Here is a 17,797-nt window from a genome sequence, read left to right on the forward strand (position 1 = left end):
ATTTTTATTACAACATATTCTTGTCTCTTCTTTTTTAAAGGAAATTACACAGTTGGCAATATCTTTATAAATATGTTACCGTTACCGGTAACGTACCAAAAATAATTAGGTTTCTTGCCGTGCTTGCTATATAATATATAAACAAACTGTATACAAAGGAAAAATTAAAAAAGTCACGTTTCTGTGGCACCTGTATCTAACGACTTCGCGTTCTTTCCTGTTGGTCCTTTCTTTTCGTAAAAACATTGTTTTACATTGTCATTTTGGCAAAAAAGGCTCTTAAGCAATTATGACTTGAATAAATATCCCCAAATTGATCTATTGTCTAATCTTCTTTATACTCTAGTCTCAGAAGATTTTGCTAATTTAAAAGTAATAACTTTATAACAAAAGCTTTATTTACTTTATTTTTAATTTATTTTCAAGTTACTATTTATAATTTTATTATTACTTTGATCACAGTTTCGATTGTTTCCACATTATTTAAGGGCGGTAGCACGCAAGTACAATCTGTTTATATAAACAATGTTCATGATATTTAATATCTTATATATAAAGTTCTCGTGTCACAATGTTAGTTACCATACTCCTCCGAAATTGGTCAAGCCGCAATTTATAGGAAATTTTATATGCACATTCAGTAGGTCTGAGAATCGGCTACTGTCTATTTTTCATACCGCTATAAGTTTTTTTTAATTGCACGCGGACATTGCCGCGGGTGATAGCTTATTGTCCATATAAAGACTAAAAACTAAATATTATATTAATTGCACTAAAATGACACTTTTGACCAAAATATCGCTTTCTACAAATATCTTGTTGTCATCGATATATTCGTTGCAAAAGTTTTAAATAGAGACCATAATATTAACAGATTCAAAATACGTTCCGAGAAACTTGATTTTCTAAGAAGGAAACGCAGCCAAGCCAAGTAAAGCGAAAAATCTAATTTCAAAGTGCACCTACACACTGTGTCTAGATTGAAGTTGACAATTTGTGCTGGGAAATAACAACTGTTTTAGAAATAGACTTTACAACATACGTAAATAATTTTTTTATAGTCTAATGCAACAAAAATATTATCTGTTACTATTATTATTTTAAGTTATCGAAAAAAAATACAATCGATCAATAAAAGTCTATGTTAGGTCACATAAAAAAAACAACGAAAAATTTTTCTAACATTTTGTGAAAAAATTTCTACCATTTTTATACAATCTTCAAAAAAAAATTACAATAATTTTATAATCTAATTTTGGGTAAAGTTTTCAATTTGAATACACTAAACAAAAATTTTTGAAAAACATTTTCTCCTAATAAAATTCATTGTTAAAATATGTAACTTTAGCCATTAAATTGACACGGATAGTGTGGGCCAAAGTTGAATTAGTTCTCTAGTTGTTGCAAAGTGAAGTGGCGAAAGTTGAAGCTCGTTTACATCTTCCTTTCAATTACATTTTCAAACCCGCCATGAAAAAATCTGATTTTACGGACACATTGAAATACCTTAGTTGAAATTTCTGTTCTATTAAATTTTAAATCAAATTAAATTTCATATTATCACGTAGTAATAATTATATTTTAACCCTTTCTTTTATCTTACGATATATTGTTGAAAATGAAATGTTTTAACCTTAGCGACCAACTCCCATTCAGAAAAATAATGAAAGCTCATTTCTCCGCATTCATTATACTCTCACGATTGTTCTATTATACGACTTTATTACTATACATTAGCGAGGCTGAATAAATATATTTTATATTTTATTTATAAAAGTAAGTGGATATTTTGGATAGAATTTTAAAAGGTATCCTGCGAGAAATATTTTGAACGGCTAAAATGATTGATAAAAGCCACGTTAACATTATTAATGAAATGAAATAGGCCAAATTAGTTACATACATTTCAATTTCTTTAGTAATAACAAAAGAATCAGCTCACTCTACGTACCTACTGAGGGGCTCGGAGCCTACCCTAAGTTACGGGTGACTAGACCATAGTCAAACACGCTGGACCAGTGCGGAATCTTCGCAGATATGTTGCATCACGATGTTTTCCTTCACCGTAGGAACTTCGGATAAATATACAAATGAACATCGAAAATCACATTGGTACATGGCAGGATTCAAACTCAAGACCTACAGATTACAAGTCAAGTGACCCCTGAGCAACCGACGCTCCTATACAGATGTTGGTTTCTTTTAATTTGTTAAATCAAATGATTGACTCAACCCAATAAATGCGCGAAGTTGAAATAAATGAAATTCAAATATCTATCGTAATTACTCCATACCATATTTCATATTCCCAAAATGTTTTAAATTTAACTTTAATATTAATTTTATTAGTGTTGTATCCAAATATTGATTGTATCGATTAATTATTAAATAATTCATTGTAATTAAAATCAGAAGTAAATGTTTCATCATTATTGAGTTAATACTAATGAATTGCTTTTGTTTTGTGTTCAGTACTTATTATTTTTTTTTTATTGGGAACATAATAATATACGAAGTAAATAAACATATTTTTTACGATTGTCATTCAAATAATCTTTTGATCGGTAGTATACTTTTTAATATTACTATTTAATTTGCTCGCCATTATGAAGACATTCTCTGACATTTAAGACTAATTAGTAATTATTTTGTGAGTTGAAATTAAGAGAATGCCTAAGCATTGATAGCATAATACTGGCCATTACCATTTATAGAGTATTTCATAGGATTTACTCGAGTACCATTATTCAGTTGGACTGCTCGATTAATAACAGAGCTCGTTAGTAATGAGTGGACATTAAGAGTGATTTCTAGCGGTCATAATATATCCCTCAGCTTCCATTTGAACCGATTCGTAATTCAATTTAATAAACTGCACTCTAAATTTTTTCTACTTATAATTAATTATTAATTACGATAATTAGCAAGTACTAAGTGCTAAACAACTCTTTTTGACTCAATGATAATGTTTATAGAAAGTTAAAAGATCTAAACTAAAACGGTTGTAGTGTGCATTACGATTACGTATCTATTTGTAGGAAGTAGGATTTTTTTCCTCGCGAAGGCTGTCGCTAATTAGCCGCTTGGTGAGACCGTTTATGTTTACAAGAATATCCGAAACCCGTCATGTCCGGGATGAACATTTACTATAGTTTATGCAAGTTAGATACAATTCCTAATTGCCCCTGATAGAATGTGAAGGCAATTTCTCTTATTTAAAACAACTATAGCAGATTATACACAACACAAATATTTTTAAAGTGAAATATGACGGGGTAAAATTTTTGAATGTTCCATACCCGAATTATTATCGCAGGTATTTTACAAAATAAATTCATTAAAGGTCGAGCAATTCAAAATTAAATAACAAATACATACATTAATAACGTGGAATCGCATCATTTCAGTAATGATTACCAGGCCGTAAATTAATCCGCATTTAAAGCAAACATTTACAAAATTTTGGTCGCTAATATAATAATTTAATTAGTGTTCATGTTAATTTGAAAGTAAAATAGTAGTAATTTGATTGTGAACAAGATGAAAGAAAATTTAATATAAATTGTTTAATGGAAAATTCGCCGATTTCTATTAAGTTCGATTTAGTATAATTTTTAACTTTCCTCCCTGAAAGGTTTTTGTATGAATAATTCAAAAATCACCCACGTTATGCAGCAACGAAAGTGCTGATAAAAGCTTTAAAGTTAATAAAAATTTTAAAATTCAATTTTGGATCGTGGTATGACATTTATTCATGTATATCGTTATGTATGGTCTTCTGCACTTCTCATTAAATTTTATTTAAACTATATTTAACTAAGATTTGTTATTAGTAAATATGGAACCAAGATAAAGTTTAGTAATGTGAATGTTAATGCTGCTCTTATCATTTCGTTAAATGCATGATATTGATAAAAAGGTGGTCGCAAATATTTATATTTTATAGTACTTTAATGCTTTCCCTTATTTATCAAGTAAGTATTGAAATGGTAAATTATTTCAAAAGAATGAATGAAGTAAGAGAAGCAAAGTACTTCCTTATATTTTTTCGTGAATGTGAAAGATTTAAGAAATGTTTTTGAAGACATTTCAAAAGATGTTGCACGTTAGACTATAGTGACGCAAAACAGACTTGTAAAAAAAATATTTAGTTTTTAAACTGCGCCCAAACCAGAAGTTCCATTGCGGATATCAGAACGTATAGAACATTGTATGCAACTATGGATCATTATCATTACTAAACATAGGTTTTCTCTAACTGTCACAATGATCGGTCTTCTACCGCTCTCTAGTACTGCATTTTCAAAACCTCGGTTGCGGTCAATCTTATGATAGGTCCACTTACGCTGCGTCGACCTTTAGTTGGCTACCAGTCCAACATCTACGGATCCATAAGCCGTTTGATTTTCGAAAGCTGTGAAATAAGAACTTACTATGAAGTAAGTAATGAAATCGATTGATTGATAGATCAAGAATTAAGGTATCTTTTAACAAATGTAATTTTCAATTAGTTACCTTAAAAAAGTTTAAAATTAGGTTTTATCTCAGTTGAAAAGTAAACAATCGTAGCTGCACTGCATTGCGCTGTGTTACGTGGAGTGCATCAGGCTTAGCTTCCGTCGACTGAACCAATTTCCTAGCGGGATTCTCAAACCGATCCGATTATAAACTAAGCAACGAATTCTCTTTAAGTAATTGTTCCCTATTAAAGTAGGTAACTTGTTTCAATTGTTAAAGTAATAGTATCATTTTGCAGATAACTTGATTTAAGTTACATATATTTTTGAGTTACGATCTGTGAATTAAAAGGTGTGAAATACTATGAAAAAACCTATTTACCGTCGCGACGTCTCTGTTATTATCGAATGATATAAAATATGTAGATAACAATAATTAAATTTCATTTTAATTTTACTGTCTAATTTTGAATGAAATAAGTCAAGTATTTCAACATTTCCATTTGCAAATAAAACAGTATATATTTCGTTTCACAAAAGTTTATCTTTTAACATGTGAACAAAGAGTTCAATTCATACATTTTGATCCTAAAAAAATTGTAAGGTCTGAAAACGATTTGCAAACTTTACATAGGATATGCAGCCACATTCAAACAGTGCGGGCTTGCGAGGCGGGCGAAGTTTGCACAAGAATGTTTCTGCATTTGCTCGGGATTCAAATGCTCGTGTTTTAAACTTGAATTTAAACTGTGAAAAATATATGTAAAAATATCCTCGAATACAAAAGATTCCCGCCGAAACAAAAGAAAAGCATATAAAATAAATAAATAGCAAATCACGTGCGTAACTCGTGTGTTTCCCGTTGGGCCGATCGACCTACCGATCCATCAAGCCAATAGGATTTTTTCCATTGGGAAAATTCATTCTATGGATTCAAACTTTCAATCTTTTGGAATTTCAATTGGTATGGTACATTGTTGTGACATAGATATTGTATTAGTATAGTTTTTTAAGCTTTTATTATAAAGGTACAAATGAAATTAAAAAAATGGAGATGCACATTTTAGGTAGGGACTACTCTTTTTTAAGCACGTTCAATAAAGTATATTTTTCATTTATATAAAGGATTTTCTATTACCAACTATACATATTTATTGTAAGTCGATTTAAGCAGCACAAGGGATGTTTACAATTCTAAATAGAAAAGGGTACAAAGGGTGTTCAAAAATAAATAAAGCTGTAACCCGTAAAGTTTTGTGACAAAGGCGTGTACGAGTTACAGAACAAATAAGTTTACCCTTGGAAATTTAAAATCGACTTTACACTACAAAAACTGTTAGTTTAACCTTAAAGTTTAAAAAAAGAAAAAAACATCTGTCCCTCTAAAAATTTATTAAAAACACTTAACGTTAAACTATGTAAATCTGGTACATAAAGCATCCTAAATAAAAATTAAAATGAAATAAGAAACAATAAATGTATCCAGTCTGAGTACTAATTGCTCTTGAATCCTGCTTATTTCTAGATACCTGCACATCAAAGCTAGGCCGAGCGGATTGTTTCTAACTTTTCCTTGTGCTATTTGAAGTTTTACTTTGTGTAAAGTTTTATCTCACTTCTTGCACATAGTTTTATAAGGGAAAGAATTTCTACATTCCTATTTCAGACGATATGTCCGATGATAGCAAAATGTATACTAAGGAAATTCCTTATGACTGTGGGTGCGGCGTACAAAGTAGGTCATATTCAATGTGTGCATTTACGAGAAACTTAGTTACTATGTGCGATATCCAATCAAATTGTAAGCACCAGAAGACTGATGCACTGAACAACAATATAAGACGATCCATCAATTTGGATGTGTCTTTAAAATTGGAATACGAGACATGACAAAACCTATTGCACTGAAATTCTATTTCTATTTTCTAAATTAACGAACAATCCAATTACAAAGTCAAACATGACTCAAAAATGTATATAAAGCTGTGGCCTGCTACTCCGTCTGCCCGGAATTAAAAAAAAACTTATTGAATACCCTATGTGTTCTTTCAGACTATGCTTTATATCTGTGCCTAATTTTATTGAGTTGTGTCGTTCCGGGATACCTTCTAACAAACATCCATCCATCCATCTAAACTTTCGCTTTTATAATATTAGTAACATTTACTCTATTGTCATGTCTATATAGTTTTATTTATTTATTTATTCTTAAATGCGACAGTTTTCAGTCGCATTGTGAAGAAAATCTGTTCCTAAATTATAAACTATGAATTAGTATTCTGGCGATGTAATTCCAGACGGGTCCTTGATATTGTCACGTAGGACATCTGGGTATAGTACCAGAGATGGCACATTCCATTATGTCACCGATGTGTTAACATTACGATCTGTAGATTTTGCAAATCAAATTCTTTGTAAGACGAAATAATAGTTACTAATAAAAACTATAACCAGATATCGTCAGTCTTTTGTTGTCTTTATATAGGTATATATGTGGCAGGGATTAAAAACATTTTTGAACAATAGTTTGAGAATGATTAGATACAAAATATTAAACTTTTTCAATCACTGCTCATCAATGCAGGTAGTAGTTGTGTTAAAAGTTATTAAAAATAAAGAGATTAAACTTGGTAACTAAGGTCTAAACTATAAGAACGATAAGAAGTTATTTTGTTTTTAAGCCTCGTTAAGAACTGACGGCGCAGCTGTTTTAATACGTTGTTTTGAAGAATTGCTATCTTACACAATTTCAGCTTTAAATACTAAATATTAAATACATTAATAAAATAGTAATAAATTTTGAAAGAACCATATGTGTCCTATGTCTCAGAAATAACAATACGGTTTGCAAATATAACACACAAGTACAGTTCAGCTAAAAGCCTATTTCTTCAATTACAGCTCTTAGCTTGGAATTCCCACACAATATCTGGAATAAACTTTTAGCAGAATAAAAGGAAGAATTTTGTTTAGTTAAATGTAAAAAAAAATGTAAACAGACCAACCATTTTTTTTTCTATAACTCATTTCAAAATGTTATAATATCTTATCTCTCAGCATCAGATTTTCACCTTGTTTTTCGAATAAAATGTCCTTACACTTACAGTAGGTAAAGAATTTTTATTCCCTCCTCGCACATTCCGGTATCGCTTTAAGTAATTCATTTAGCTTTGCGAAACTACGGCTCGGGAGTTGCCTGCACTCATTAATTTTTTTATTAAATTACTTTTACGATGTTAAGTCACGTAAAAAGGATTTTTATATTTTTTCACCATATTTTCTTTTCATTTCGACTGATAGAACAATGAGCTCCATTAAAATCTAGAATGCACTACGTTTGTTTAAGAATGCACTACGTTTGCAGAAAGCTTTATGTTAGGAATTTTTTACCGTTAGGTTCAACTGCTTTAATACCTAACCTATCTTTGTAAAAAGTTAAAAGATATAAGACAAATTACTTACATTCATTTATTGAAAAAAATATATATCTATATATATAAAAGAAAGTCGTGTTAGTTACACTATTTATAACTCAAGAACGGCTGAATCGATTTGACTGAAAATTGGTAGGCAGGTAGCTTAGAACCAGGAAACGGACATAGGATAATTTTTACACCGTTTTTTATTTTTTATTCCGCGCGGACAGAGTCGCGGGTAAAAGCTAGTCAATATATATAAAAGAAAGTTGTGTTAGTTACACCATTTATAACTCAAGAACGGCTGAATCGATTTGACTGAAAATTGGTGAGCAGGTAGCTTAGAACCAGGAATAGGACATAGGATAATTTTTACCCCGTTTTCTTTTTTTTTTTTATTCCGCGCGGACGGAGTCGCGGGTAAAAGCTAGTTTATTATAAATCTTACAATTCACAAAGATGTGATATTTTTTTTATAACAAGAAATGAATGAATGAATTAAGAAAGAAAGAAAAAACATTTATTTCCACACAAAGAATATAGAATCAAAAAAGAAAAAAACACATATTACATACAAGGCACAAACTTGGTACAATAGTGTGGCAAAAGGGAGCCAGCTCAGCGAAGCAGGGACAGACTAAACTGCCCCTGCGCTGGTTTTATGTATAATAATAAAGAAAATTCACTATTACTATAAATTTACTCGTGTGAATTAAATAAATACAAACATCATTTCTTCTTAGCAATTCGGGCCATAGGGCTTGTCACATTTGCCATCTCTGCATAAAAGATTTTCTATAGGTCCGTTGGTTTTATAAGGTTTTTGTTCAAAGTAATTACCACTGAAAAATAATATTTCAATATACATTTCTGATTGTCGTTTTGTTACAAAAGTATTTTAAAATACGGTATAAGAAATTGCAGACCTTTTTACCGCTTTTTATAATTGAGATCAAAGAGGGTATTAATAACACTGATTGAAAAAATATAAAGAAATAACTTGGCAAAAAATAGATAAAAAGAGTGATATACTTACGTTGGGCCATAATCACAAACAAATAGCGTTTTAATGTGATTGTGTGTCTTAGTTTGTGAAATACCGCATCCAATACGATTTGTATTGGACCAAACCATCTAAAATTTATAAATGCATAATTGTTTATGAATATTAATACTAAAAAAATCAATAAAAACTTACAGAAAATTTCTAAAGGATAAATTATTAAAAAAAAATACCAAAACACGTGACACATCTTTACGAAATTAAATTTAATAATTAATTGCTATACATTTATATGTTTTCTATTACTTTATATTACCTGTGTGTAATGACCGAAGGGGTTGATTGAAGTTAAAAAGAAAGGCACAAAGTTATAAAATTTATGTTCTTGAAACCAGTTGTCTAAAGCATTCTCTATATCAATCTTTGGTTCATCTCCCATATTCGAATAATAGTTGTATACGTAAATGTTCTCACCAACTAAACTCCACCTGTTTGAATCTTAAAACAAAAATTGTTAATTTTTTTTTATAAACAACGGTTAATGAATCTGGTTGCCGAGACTAAAATTCCCGTTTAAAACATATTTTTATCTATGTCTTGTCAAATATAATGACAAGGATGACGATATATTTTATTTTAATCTCAGAAACTAATCGAATCGTTCCACGATTGTCAAAAGTTTGTTGTTAAAGTATGCGTACCAATAGTTCTATCAGGATTGTGCTTAAACTCGTTCTTTTCAGCCCATTTGGAGGCCTTTTCTGCGAGTTCTTCGTCCCACACCTGTATCATAATGTTAAATATTTAATAATAAGTAATTTCATAATAACAGAAAAATATATTTTTCATATACCATAAATTCCATATTGGAAGCGGCGGGTTGACCAGGAACTAATCCTTTTGCAACTATAAGTCTACGATTGTTGTGTCCGTCCACGAAGGCACGAATTTGTTCACATGTTAATTCGATGTCTACGGAAATATATCAAATGTAATTAAATTAATTATTTGCAAAACAATAATCTACAAAAAAACATTTGTATGGTACAGAGATAGAGTTTTTTTTTATTTACAATTTACAATATTATACAAAAAAGTTGAACTGTTAATTTAGTCAAGTAACATTTACGGATAATTTGATATAAGTATGTATTTTATAATTATATTGTAACAATAATGTACCAAGAATCTTACAAAATAAATGATTCTCACTTACGTTCGCAGTATGCGCAGCAAATCACGAAAAGCAGAGCTATAAAAATTCTCATCGTAACGCAATATCTGACAACGCTACACTTTCAACTGAACGGGTAATTTCTAAATTATTTTCCATGAAAATCTTACAGTTGTTTAAACATATTGAAACATATCGTTCAAACCAATGTTTGAATAGTTAATTGAAATATCTACGCTTATTACTGCTTTCTGTTTTAGGCTTTGTTATTCCAATTCATTAAGTACACTAACAAGTTATTATCTTTTCAATATTATTCAGTAAAATATAATAGAAATTGAATTTAATAGAATAACGTCAGGGTACAAATATGTATTGAATTTTTCTCTTAGTCATCTTGAAGTATCACAATGTGATTTATATCAAAAACTATGTATTTTTTAACACAATTACTTTATCGAAATATTATTTGACGAATTTATATTTGAAGACCAATAATGATTGATAATTTCTCATCTCATCATAGTTAATCAGGATAATAGATATGATCATTTCTCTGTACAGACATAAATAAATGGGTTATGAGTTATTATCTAAAGGTTACATAAAAGTTTAACATACATTAAACAGGTTATGTAGTACCTATACAATAATGTTGTAGTATTGTTTATACATTTAAATTATTTATTTACGTGGATCATTATAAAAAAAATTTAATGTTCTTCATAGAATATTTGATGTAATCTTTTTGGAACACATTTCTTTAAAATAGCAGAAACATTGTTTGTTTTAATTTGAGTTTATATTTACCTTTGTACTTGACGTAAATTGTTAGGGGATATTTTCAGCACGCAAACGTTGCAGTACTGGTTAAGGGCTATAATCAAAGCTTATTAATTTATAAAGCTTAAACGACATAATGGCACAACGAATGTTGATAAACATTAAAGTAGCGCTTTGTAGTTTGTAATTTCCTCTGTGTGTTTTCACTGGTGATACACTTGTTCACAAACATATTGTCATCGCTCATATTCTCAACAAGAAAAAAGAGACAGCAATACAGAAAACAATAGAAAGCAATATTTGCTGTCACATCATTCTTGTACTCGTAGCAATTAGCCAATTTGCATACACTTATTGGTACATATTTCGAACTACTCACTCGTTTTTCCAAGTAGTCGGTTTACACGATTTTCACTGTAATTCAATTCAAAATCACTGAGGAAGTCCAATTTTAATGAATTTACCAACAATGAGAAATTAATTTACTGAAGTGTATTGTTTCATTATCGTAACTTGAATTTGGCCATCACAAAAGCCACACAGTCCGTAATTCCATACAATTTAGTTAGGTACAGAGGTCAAATTAGAATATCCTTTGTTAACTAAGGCGTACAAATCCCCGCATTTGTATGAATAGTACACACAGTATGTTAGCAGCAGACGTATTAACTTCACATCACAGAACATTTGTAATTAAATTATTAGAATCATGAAATGAAAAATGTATACTAATGTATAATGTATACAATTTTTTTCTAACTAAATAGTGATAAGCTTTTCTAATCTATTTTAATTTAAATTTTTAGGCACTATTTACGTTTAAGGATTTAAAAAACAGTTCATAGTTTTCACCTTATTCGGAACAAACAAATACATGTAATAGTTTAATTAAAAGCAAAGCCATATATAAGTTTTATTGAATACTAACTTAATATTAAGTAGACTACATATGAATTCTGTTAACATTTCAAAAAAAAACTCTTAAAAAAGCAAACAATATTTCAGTTTTTACATGAAAAAAAAAATCGTATATCTTGTAACGAGAATCAGTTTATCGAATAAGGTCGATGATGCGAAAGAGATACCAGAAACGTGTCAACTGCGGGTCAATTATTTTATATACGGCCAGTGCTGTTCGAACGTGAACGAATATGTTTTTTTTAATAATTAACAATTTGAATTTAGAATAGTAAAAAAAAATTTAACAACATTTCTCATTTTAGGATCGACTGATAATAATCGATTAAAGTTTACTATAACAATGTGTATTTATAGTTCAAAATATTTCTTTCAGAATATCAGCGAAAAAAATATGTTACAAAACATTAATACAAACTAGCACACTATCCTTCATTCATTTGGACATAAATAGACTTAATTAAATACTTAAAACAAAATTCGGTTTTCAAAAGTGTTTTTTGTGGCTTATGTTTCGTCGATAATAAATTGCAAACTTTAACAAGCTCTGTTTAAAGTTAATTTAGATGACAGACTTTATGATAAATCGGTGTGATTATGTAAGCAAATTTATTTTGAATATTTTACAACGATCCCAGAATAATAATAAATTGCGAACATTGTATTTGTACCCATTGTCTTTCACGAAGTCTTAATATTATTATTAGCATAACAAGCGAGAGATATGTCTGATTTTGATACTATTTCCCATTTATGAACTTTATTATCAGTCACATTTTATTAACTGATTGACGTCTTTGGTATAACACAAAATTTAAAGTTTAACTGATCCTAAAACTATCTTACTAATATTATAAAGGCAAAAGTTTAGATGTAAGGATGGATGGATGTTTGTTTGAACGGCACAATGGATCGTGATGAAATTTGACACAGATGTAGAAAAGAACATAGTCTGGAAAAACACATAGGCTACAAATTAAGTTTTGTTTTAATTCGGCGTGGACTGAGTCGCAAGTGACAAAAAGCGAAATAATAATAGATATTCGAAAGCGCTTCCCAAAAAGAAGATATTCCTGGGACAATCTCACAAAAGATCAATACGAAAGTTATAGGTTATACGCACAAAGTAAGCACCGTACCGTTTAAACATAAGTAATTTTTGGTATATAATGACAGTAAATCAGTAAACAGTAAATATAAATTGTTTTATAAAGTTAGTTGTCAATAAGAAAAATAAACAAAAAACTTACTAACAATGTCTCTAATGAAGCAAAACAAACTTTTTCTTTCAGAATCTATGTAGTTTTATTTTCTCGCAAAACTTTCACGATTTCTTTTTCGTTGAAAGTTAAACTGATTTCAATTATAGTTTATTATATTTTAATTATATTATATATTTTCACTTAGTAGCCGGTATCATGTTTATTGGAATAGAAAAATAAGTCATAATTTAATGTTTTTTGAGTAATAGATAATTTCCGTTAATTGTTATGTTATTTAGTTTATATTATATTTAATGTTAAGTAATTCCTCCCAAGTAGGGTTGGCGACAGGCAGGTTGCCGGTCGTAACAAAAACTTAAGCCAAAACTTTAAGGTTACAAAACCTCGTGTACTGATCCCACGTGAGTGGGAAAATGCCAGGGAGATGATGAAATAATGTTCGTTAATTTAAGTTACTCCGGTCAAATTAAGCAATTGAAGGTACAATAATTTACAACGAGCTGAACATACATACACTGTTCATGTATACTAAATAGTGTTTTAAATACCTTCCTTACCTACCTTATTTTACGTTTAATTTAACTGGAGTATGTGTTATAATGTTGATGATTATCATCATCAACAATCAGGATAACTAAATGCTACAGTAGGCTGCAACTTTACAGGTGAAGATTTAATTTATTAGACCAGTGAGAACTGGGAGGGGCATGGAAATTATAAGGAGAATAGTGTCATGTATTCTGCGAAACGTATAATTCAGTTTCGTTCGCACAGAAATAGAGAGGAGTGAATTTTAGCCGTACGTAGTCGAAATTGGTTTTGCAACTAAGAGCAGTGCTCTTCGCTGCAGATTGTACCTTTGTGAATAATGCATGGCCCGATGTACATGTTACAGCCCCTACTTTATTCTACGCGTTTAATCTAGCCTAAACATTAAAGTCACTATATGTTACTTCACGAGTATTGGATTCAATCAAATTATTTTTTTTTTCTTTTATCTATATCTATTATCTATATATCTATAGTCAAAGAATAAAAACTAGTATAAATAAATAATAACATTCATGGATATCAATTTTAATTACAATTAAAAAATTTATGACACAGATTTTGGTCAGATATATTTTCAGGGTAAATGACAAAAACTAGCCAGAGTTTCATCCGATGTTAATTGATTAAAACTATATGAAATGTCAAATAAATTCTTCAGTTAAATTAGGTAACATTTCTTGTCTGAATGTTTGCTAAATAACACACGTATAACTGAAACTACTATTTACTGATTCAGAATACAGAGGGTAAAGTTATTGCCGTTTGCCTTTACCGCAGTTGTAGTGATAAATCGGTAACCCAGTTCTTATTTAGCGTTGTAAACTAGTTAGGAACGGATCACGGCCACGTCACGGTCGTCTTCGCTTCGCAACAAACTAAACCGATAGTCAGATGTTTTCTCGATGTCAGAACAATTTATGTATTTACCTTTTAATAGTCATGTTTGTCTCTCAAAAAGTTGACATATCGAACAGTCTCAACTGTAATGTTTCTATTTTAGTTTGTTTTAACACTGCGGAAAGGTCACCTTTACTAATTAAGATGTTAATTTTTGTTATATTACTACTCTGTGTTCATAATCTGTTTGTCCAAACTAAAAGGTCAACTACGACCAACATAAATAGGAGCTAAGTGCTTTAAATATTTCAAATAACAACACTTTATAGGTTAAGTATTCCTTTTTGGAACAAAAGATAAGAAATAAATTTAAGAGTCAAATGGACAACCGGCAATTTGCATCGGTACCTCCGGTACAATCCGAACCTTAAAATACAATGAAAGGGTTTCTCGTCCAAAGTATTTCCCTAGAGTTATCTAATATTTATGAACAAAAGGAACAGAATGATTGACATGTCTGCAAAATTAACAGTTCAAATACTTTTCGAAAAATTCATTATTAAAAGTCGTAGGTTAAACGAACTGTTACAACATAACGTCTAATATAAATACTTTACTATTACTTTAGATTATAAATCTTTGATAACTTCAATATATGTATTTACACATGAAAAGACGTCAGTACGCTTTTTTCCGGGAATTATTTCAGCGATGGTATTTCTATTTGCTAAATATTACACTTGGTTGAATAGACAAAAATGGATAGAAATAATTTGAGATGAAACAAACGCATGTTTTTAAAATAGACATACATAAAAGTTTGAGTACCGGGAAACTTATATCATCACAGTTTTATAAGAAAACTAGCGATCGCACGCCACTTCGTCAGCTGATTAAAAAAATATAGCCTATGTTACTGCACGAGTAACATAGGCTATTTTTAACTACAGCTACACATAAGCTAGATTCTAGTAAAAGTACGGTCAAAATCGGTCCAGCTGTTTCGGTAATTACCCGGATTAAAAGAAAATTTGCGGACGGACAGACAAGCAAAAATCGTTATAAGGAACGCAAATACGTCGTGTACACCAAATGTGATTAATTTTTTCGATATTTGCATACCGACGCGCTTAAGATTTATTAGTTGTATATTTTAATATACGATTAATCAACGTTTTAAACTCAACTGTAAATAGCTTAAAGAAATTTATAACAAGCAAAAGGAGCTTCCGTTTCAAAGGATGTTTCATTAAAACTGTAATATGAAGGAAAGAAACGAAATAAAAAGAATCTTTTGCTTTTTATCCAAGCGTTATTATTTTTTAATAACGGTGTTTATTCTTCATTAGCTGTTCTTTAATAAAGGCTATTTTTAAATATAGAATTAACTCATGAATATAATCAGCCTTTGAAGTGACGTTCTTTAAAGTAAAACTCGATGTCCATTTAATAATTCAATACTGGTTTACCACATTACAATTTTGTGCTAAAGGATTTTGGTCGCTTATATTTCTTTTTTCAAAATTTTTTATAATCACTTTGTTAGCTTTGTGAAGCTTATAACTTATTTGGGAGTTTATAATTTAGAGCTTAAATTTTGTCAAAATATAAATTTGCAAATAGGCAAAGTTTAACGACACGACTGCGTCGCCGACGCGGGCTCGCTGCAAACTACAAACTACGGCAAATTCAAAAGTTTCTAAATCGCAGCGACCTTTACTGTGTCGATGATTTACTCACTTTAACGATAACAACTTATTGCGCGTATTCTACTTGGGGTATGTACTTGGGTATGTCGTATGTCAGCTGTGTTTGTGTATCGAATTCGCCATGTATACCTACGCATTTCTGAATTACATATTTTATCTTATCATACGGAAAAATGTTAGAAATCGATACTAGTATGTACAATTTGCAATTATTATTCATTAACCTTGTATATTATGATTATGTATCAACACAAGAAATAAGCATAAAATCGATACAGTACAGACCACTAGTACAATATTAATTTTTAGAATTGAAGAAAATTATTTAAACGTCATAAATAGTGTACTATTAGAGGAATAAAAAAATAGCGGTAGTTTTTATCAACCAAACAAGTTCCGTTGAAATCGCTGAACTTCAACAGCGATGTTGCAAAGTTTTCTTTAACTAATTCATAACATTTGAGTATCCTTTGCCGCGCAACACAAAATATGATAATTTTTCTTGTCATAATGAATATTTACTGACTTTTATGAAAAGATTTTGAATAAGTGAGATTATAATGAAGTTTACACCTTATAATAAAGGAAAGAACGTTAGCATAGTTTGTACATACGTATATAGAAAAAAAATACTCATATAAAAAAGTAAAACGTCAAAAAAAGTGCATTAAATAGTTGGAACCCAACATTTATCTTAATAGTTAAGAGTGTATCAAAATTAAACCATTCTTTAAAATGAAGTATAAAATTATTTCTTTATTAGAAAAAACCTTGAAGCAATGTAACTAGACAAGTGTATGGATGAGATTTCTACGTCTGCGGAGAGACAGTGAGTAACTTACACCATATTTTATGTTCATCTTTTTGTAGTTGTATAAAAAGAAAACGTTTTTATAAATTACGACCATTTGTTGCATGTAATATGCAGAGTTTCTGTGATACACAAGTTATAATGTTACCTTGTTAAAAGAAAAAAATTGTTTGTCGAAACTTTTATAATATCGCGCTGCAGTAGAATACAACCAATAAATCAATTTATTCTGTAGTCTAAAGAATTTCACTTAAGTTTTATTAATTTGCAAATATTCTCTGTTAGACTAAATTATTTAAAATATTTTTTTTATATAAATGTATTGTGGAAAAAAAAATAGTTTTCACATTTAGATTTTTGCGACAATCTTTGACCTTCGTTATAATAACAAATAAATCTAAGATATAGGTATAATTTATCTCTGACCCTCTTGACGTTGTCAAGATTGGCGTCTAGTGGGGAGCCACTTGTAGCCGGTGTGCGCCTAACCACTTATTATTTAAGCCCCTTTTTCAACAGTAAACATTTTTTTTATTGTACATAATGTTACTTAACAAGCTGGCCGGACAATTTAAGGTATTCAAGCTACAATAATAATATATAGAGCTGAAAACTCCCGAAAATAGATTTTTCGCGTTTTTGGCGAAACGCTAAGATTTATCAAAAAAATATTGTAAGAGCCGCCTTTTCTGGAATTTTACGGTCCAAAAACTTGTAAAATTAGTATTTTTCACTAGTTAGAGATCGCGACTTCGTCCATTTGAAAGAAAATTTTTCTGAAAACCCGAAAGAAGATTCTACTTTCTTTGAATTGCAACGTATTTTTTTAGTATCTTGTAACCTATGTTAGTGTTAGTGGAGCCGGTGCCGTATATTTAAAATACTTAACGACGATTAACCTTTTTGCAGTCAAT

General features: G+C 29.9%; 1 protein-coding gene across 1 annotated transcript; it reads right to left on the reverse strand.

Annotated features, from left to right (window-relative positions):
• Positions 1 to 8,564: 8,564 nt before the first annotated feature.
• Positions 8,565 to 10,188, reverse strand: LOC106717732 (scoloptoxin SSD976). The gene is made up of 6 exons (XM_014511648.2): positions 10,093 to 10,188; positions 9,730 to 9,848; positions 9,578 to 9,659; positions 9,193 to 9,374; positions 8,910 to 9,007; positions 8,565 to 8,715 (listed from the first exon to the last, which is right to left on the reverse strand). Exons 1-6 carry the CDS (start codon positions 10,142 to 10,144, stop codon positions 8,613 to 8,615), a joined length of 636 nt encoding a protein of 211 aa, XP_014367134.2. The 5' UTR covers positions 10,145 to 10,188; the 3' UTR covers positions 8,565 to 8,612.
• Between the last annotated feature and the right edge of the window lie 7,609 nt (positions 10,189 to 17,797).

Source organism: Papilio machaon, chromosome 8, assembly GCF_912999745.1.
Source record: "Papilio machaon chromosome 8, ilPapMach1.1, whole genome shotgun sequence".
In the NCBI taxonomy this organism is placed as follows: domain Eukaryota; kingdom Metazoa; phylum Arthropoda; class Insecta; order Lepidoptera; family Papilionidae; genus Papilio; species Papilio machaon.

What these genes read in the sequence shown, in the direction of transcription:
- LOC106717732 (XM_014511648.2), bottom strand. Translation starts at nt 10,144, where the DNA reads ATGAGAATTTTTATAGCTCTGCTTTTCGTGATTTGCTGCGCATACTGC. An exon ending in CAATCCTGATAGAACTATTG is followed by an intron (nt 9,375 to 9,577) that starts GTACGCATACTT and finishes TTTTGTTTTAAG; the next exon opens with ATTCAAACAGGTGGAGTTTA. An exon ending in CCTTCGGTCATTACACACAG is followed by an intron (nt 9,008 to 9,192) that starts GTAATATAAAGT and finishes TATAAATTTTAG; the next exon opens with ATGGTTTGGTCCAATACAAA.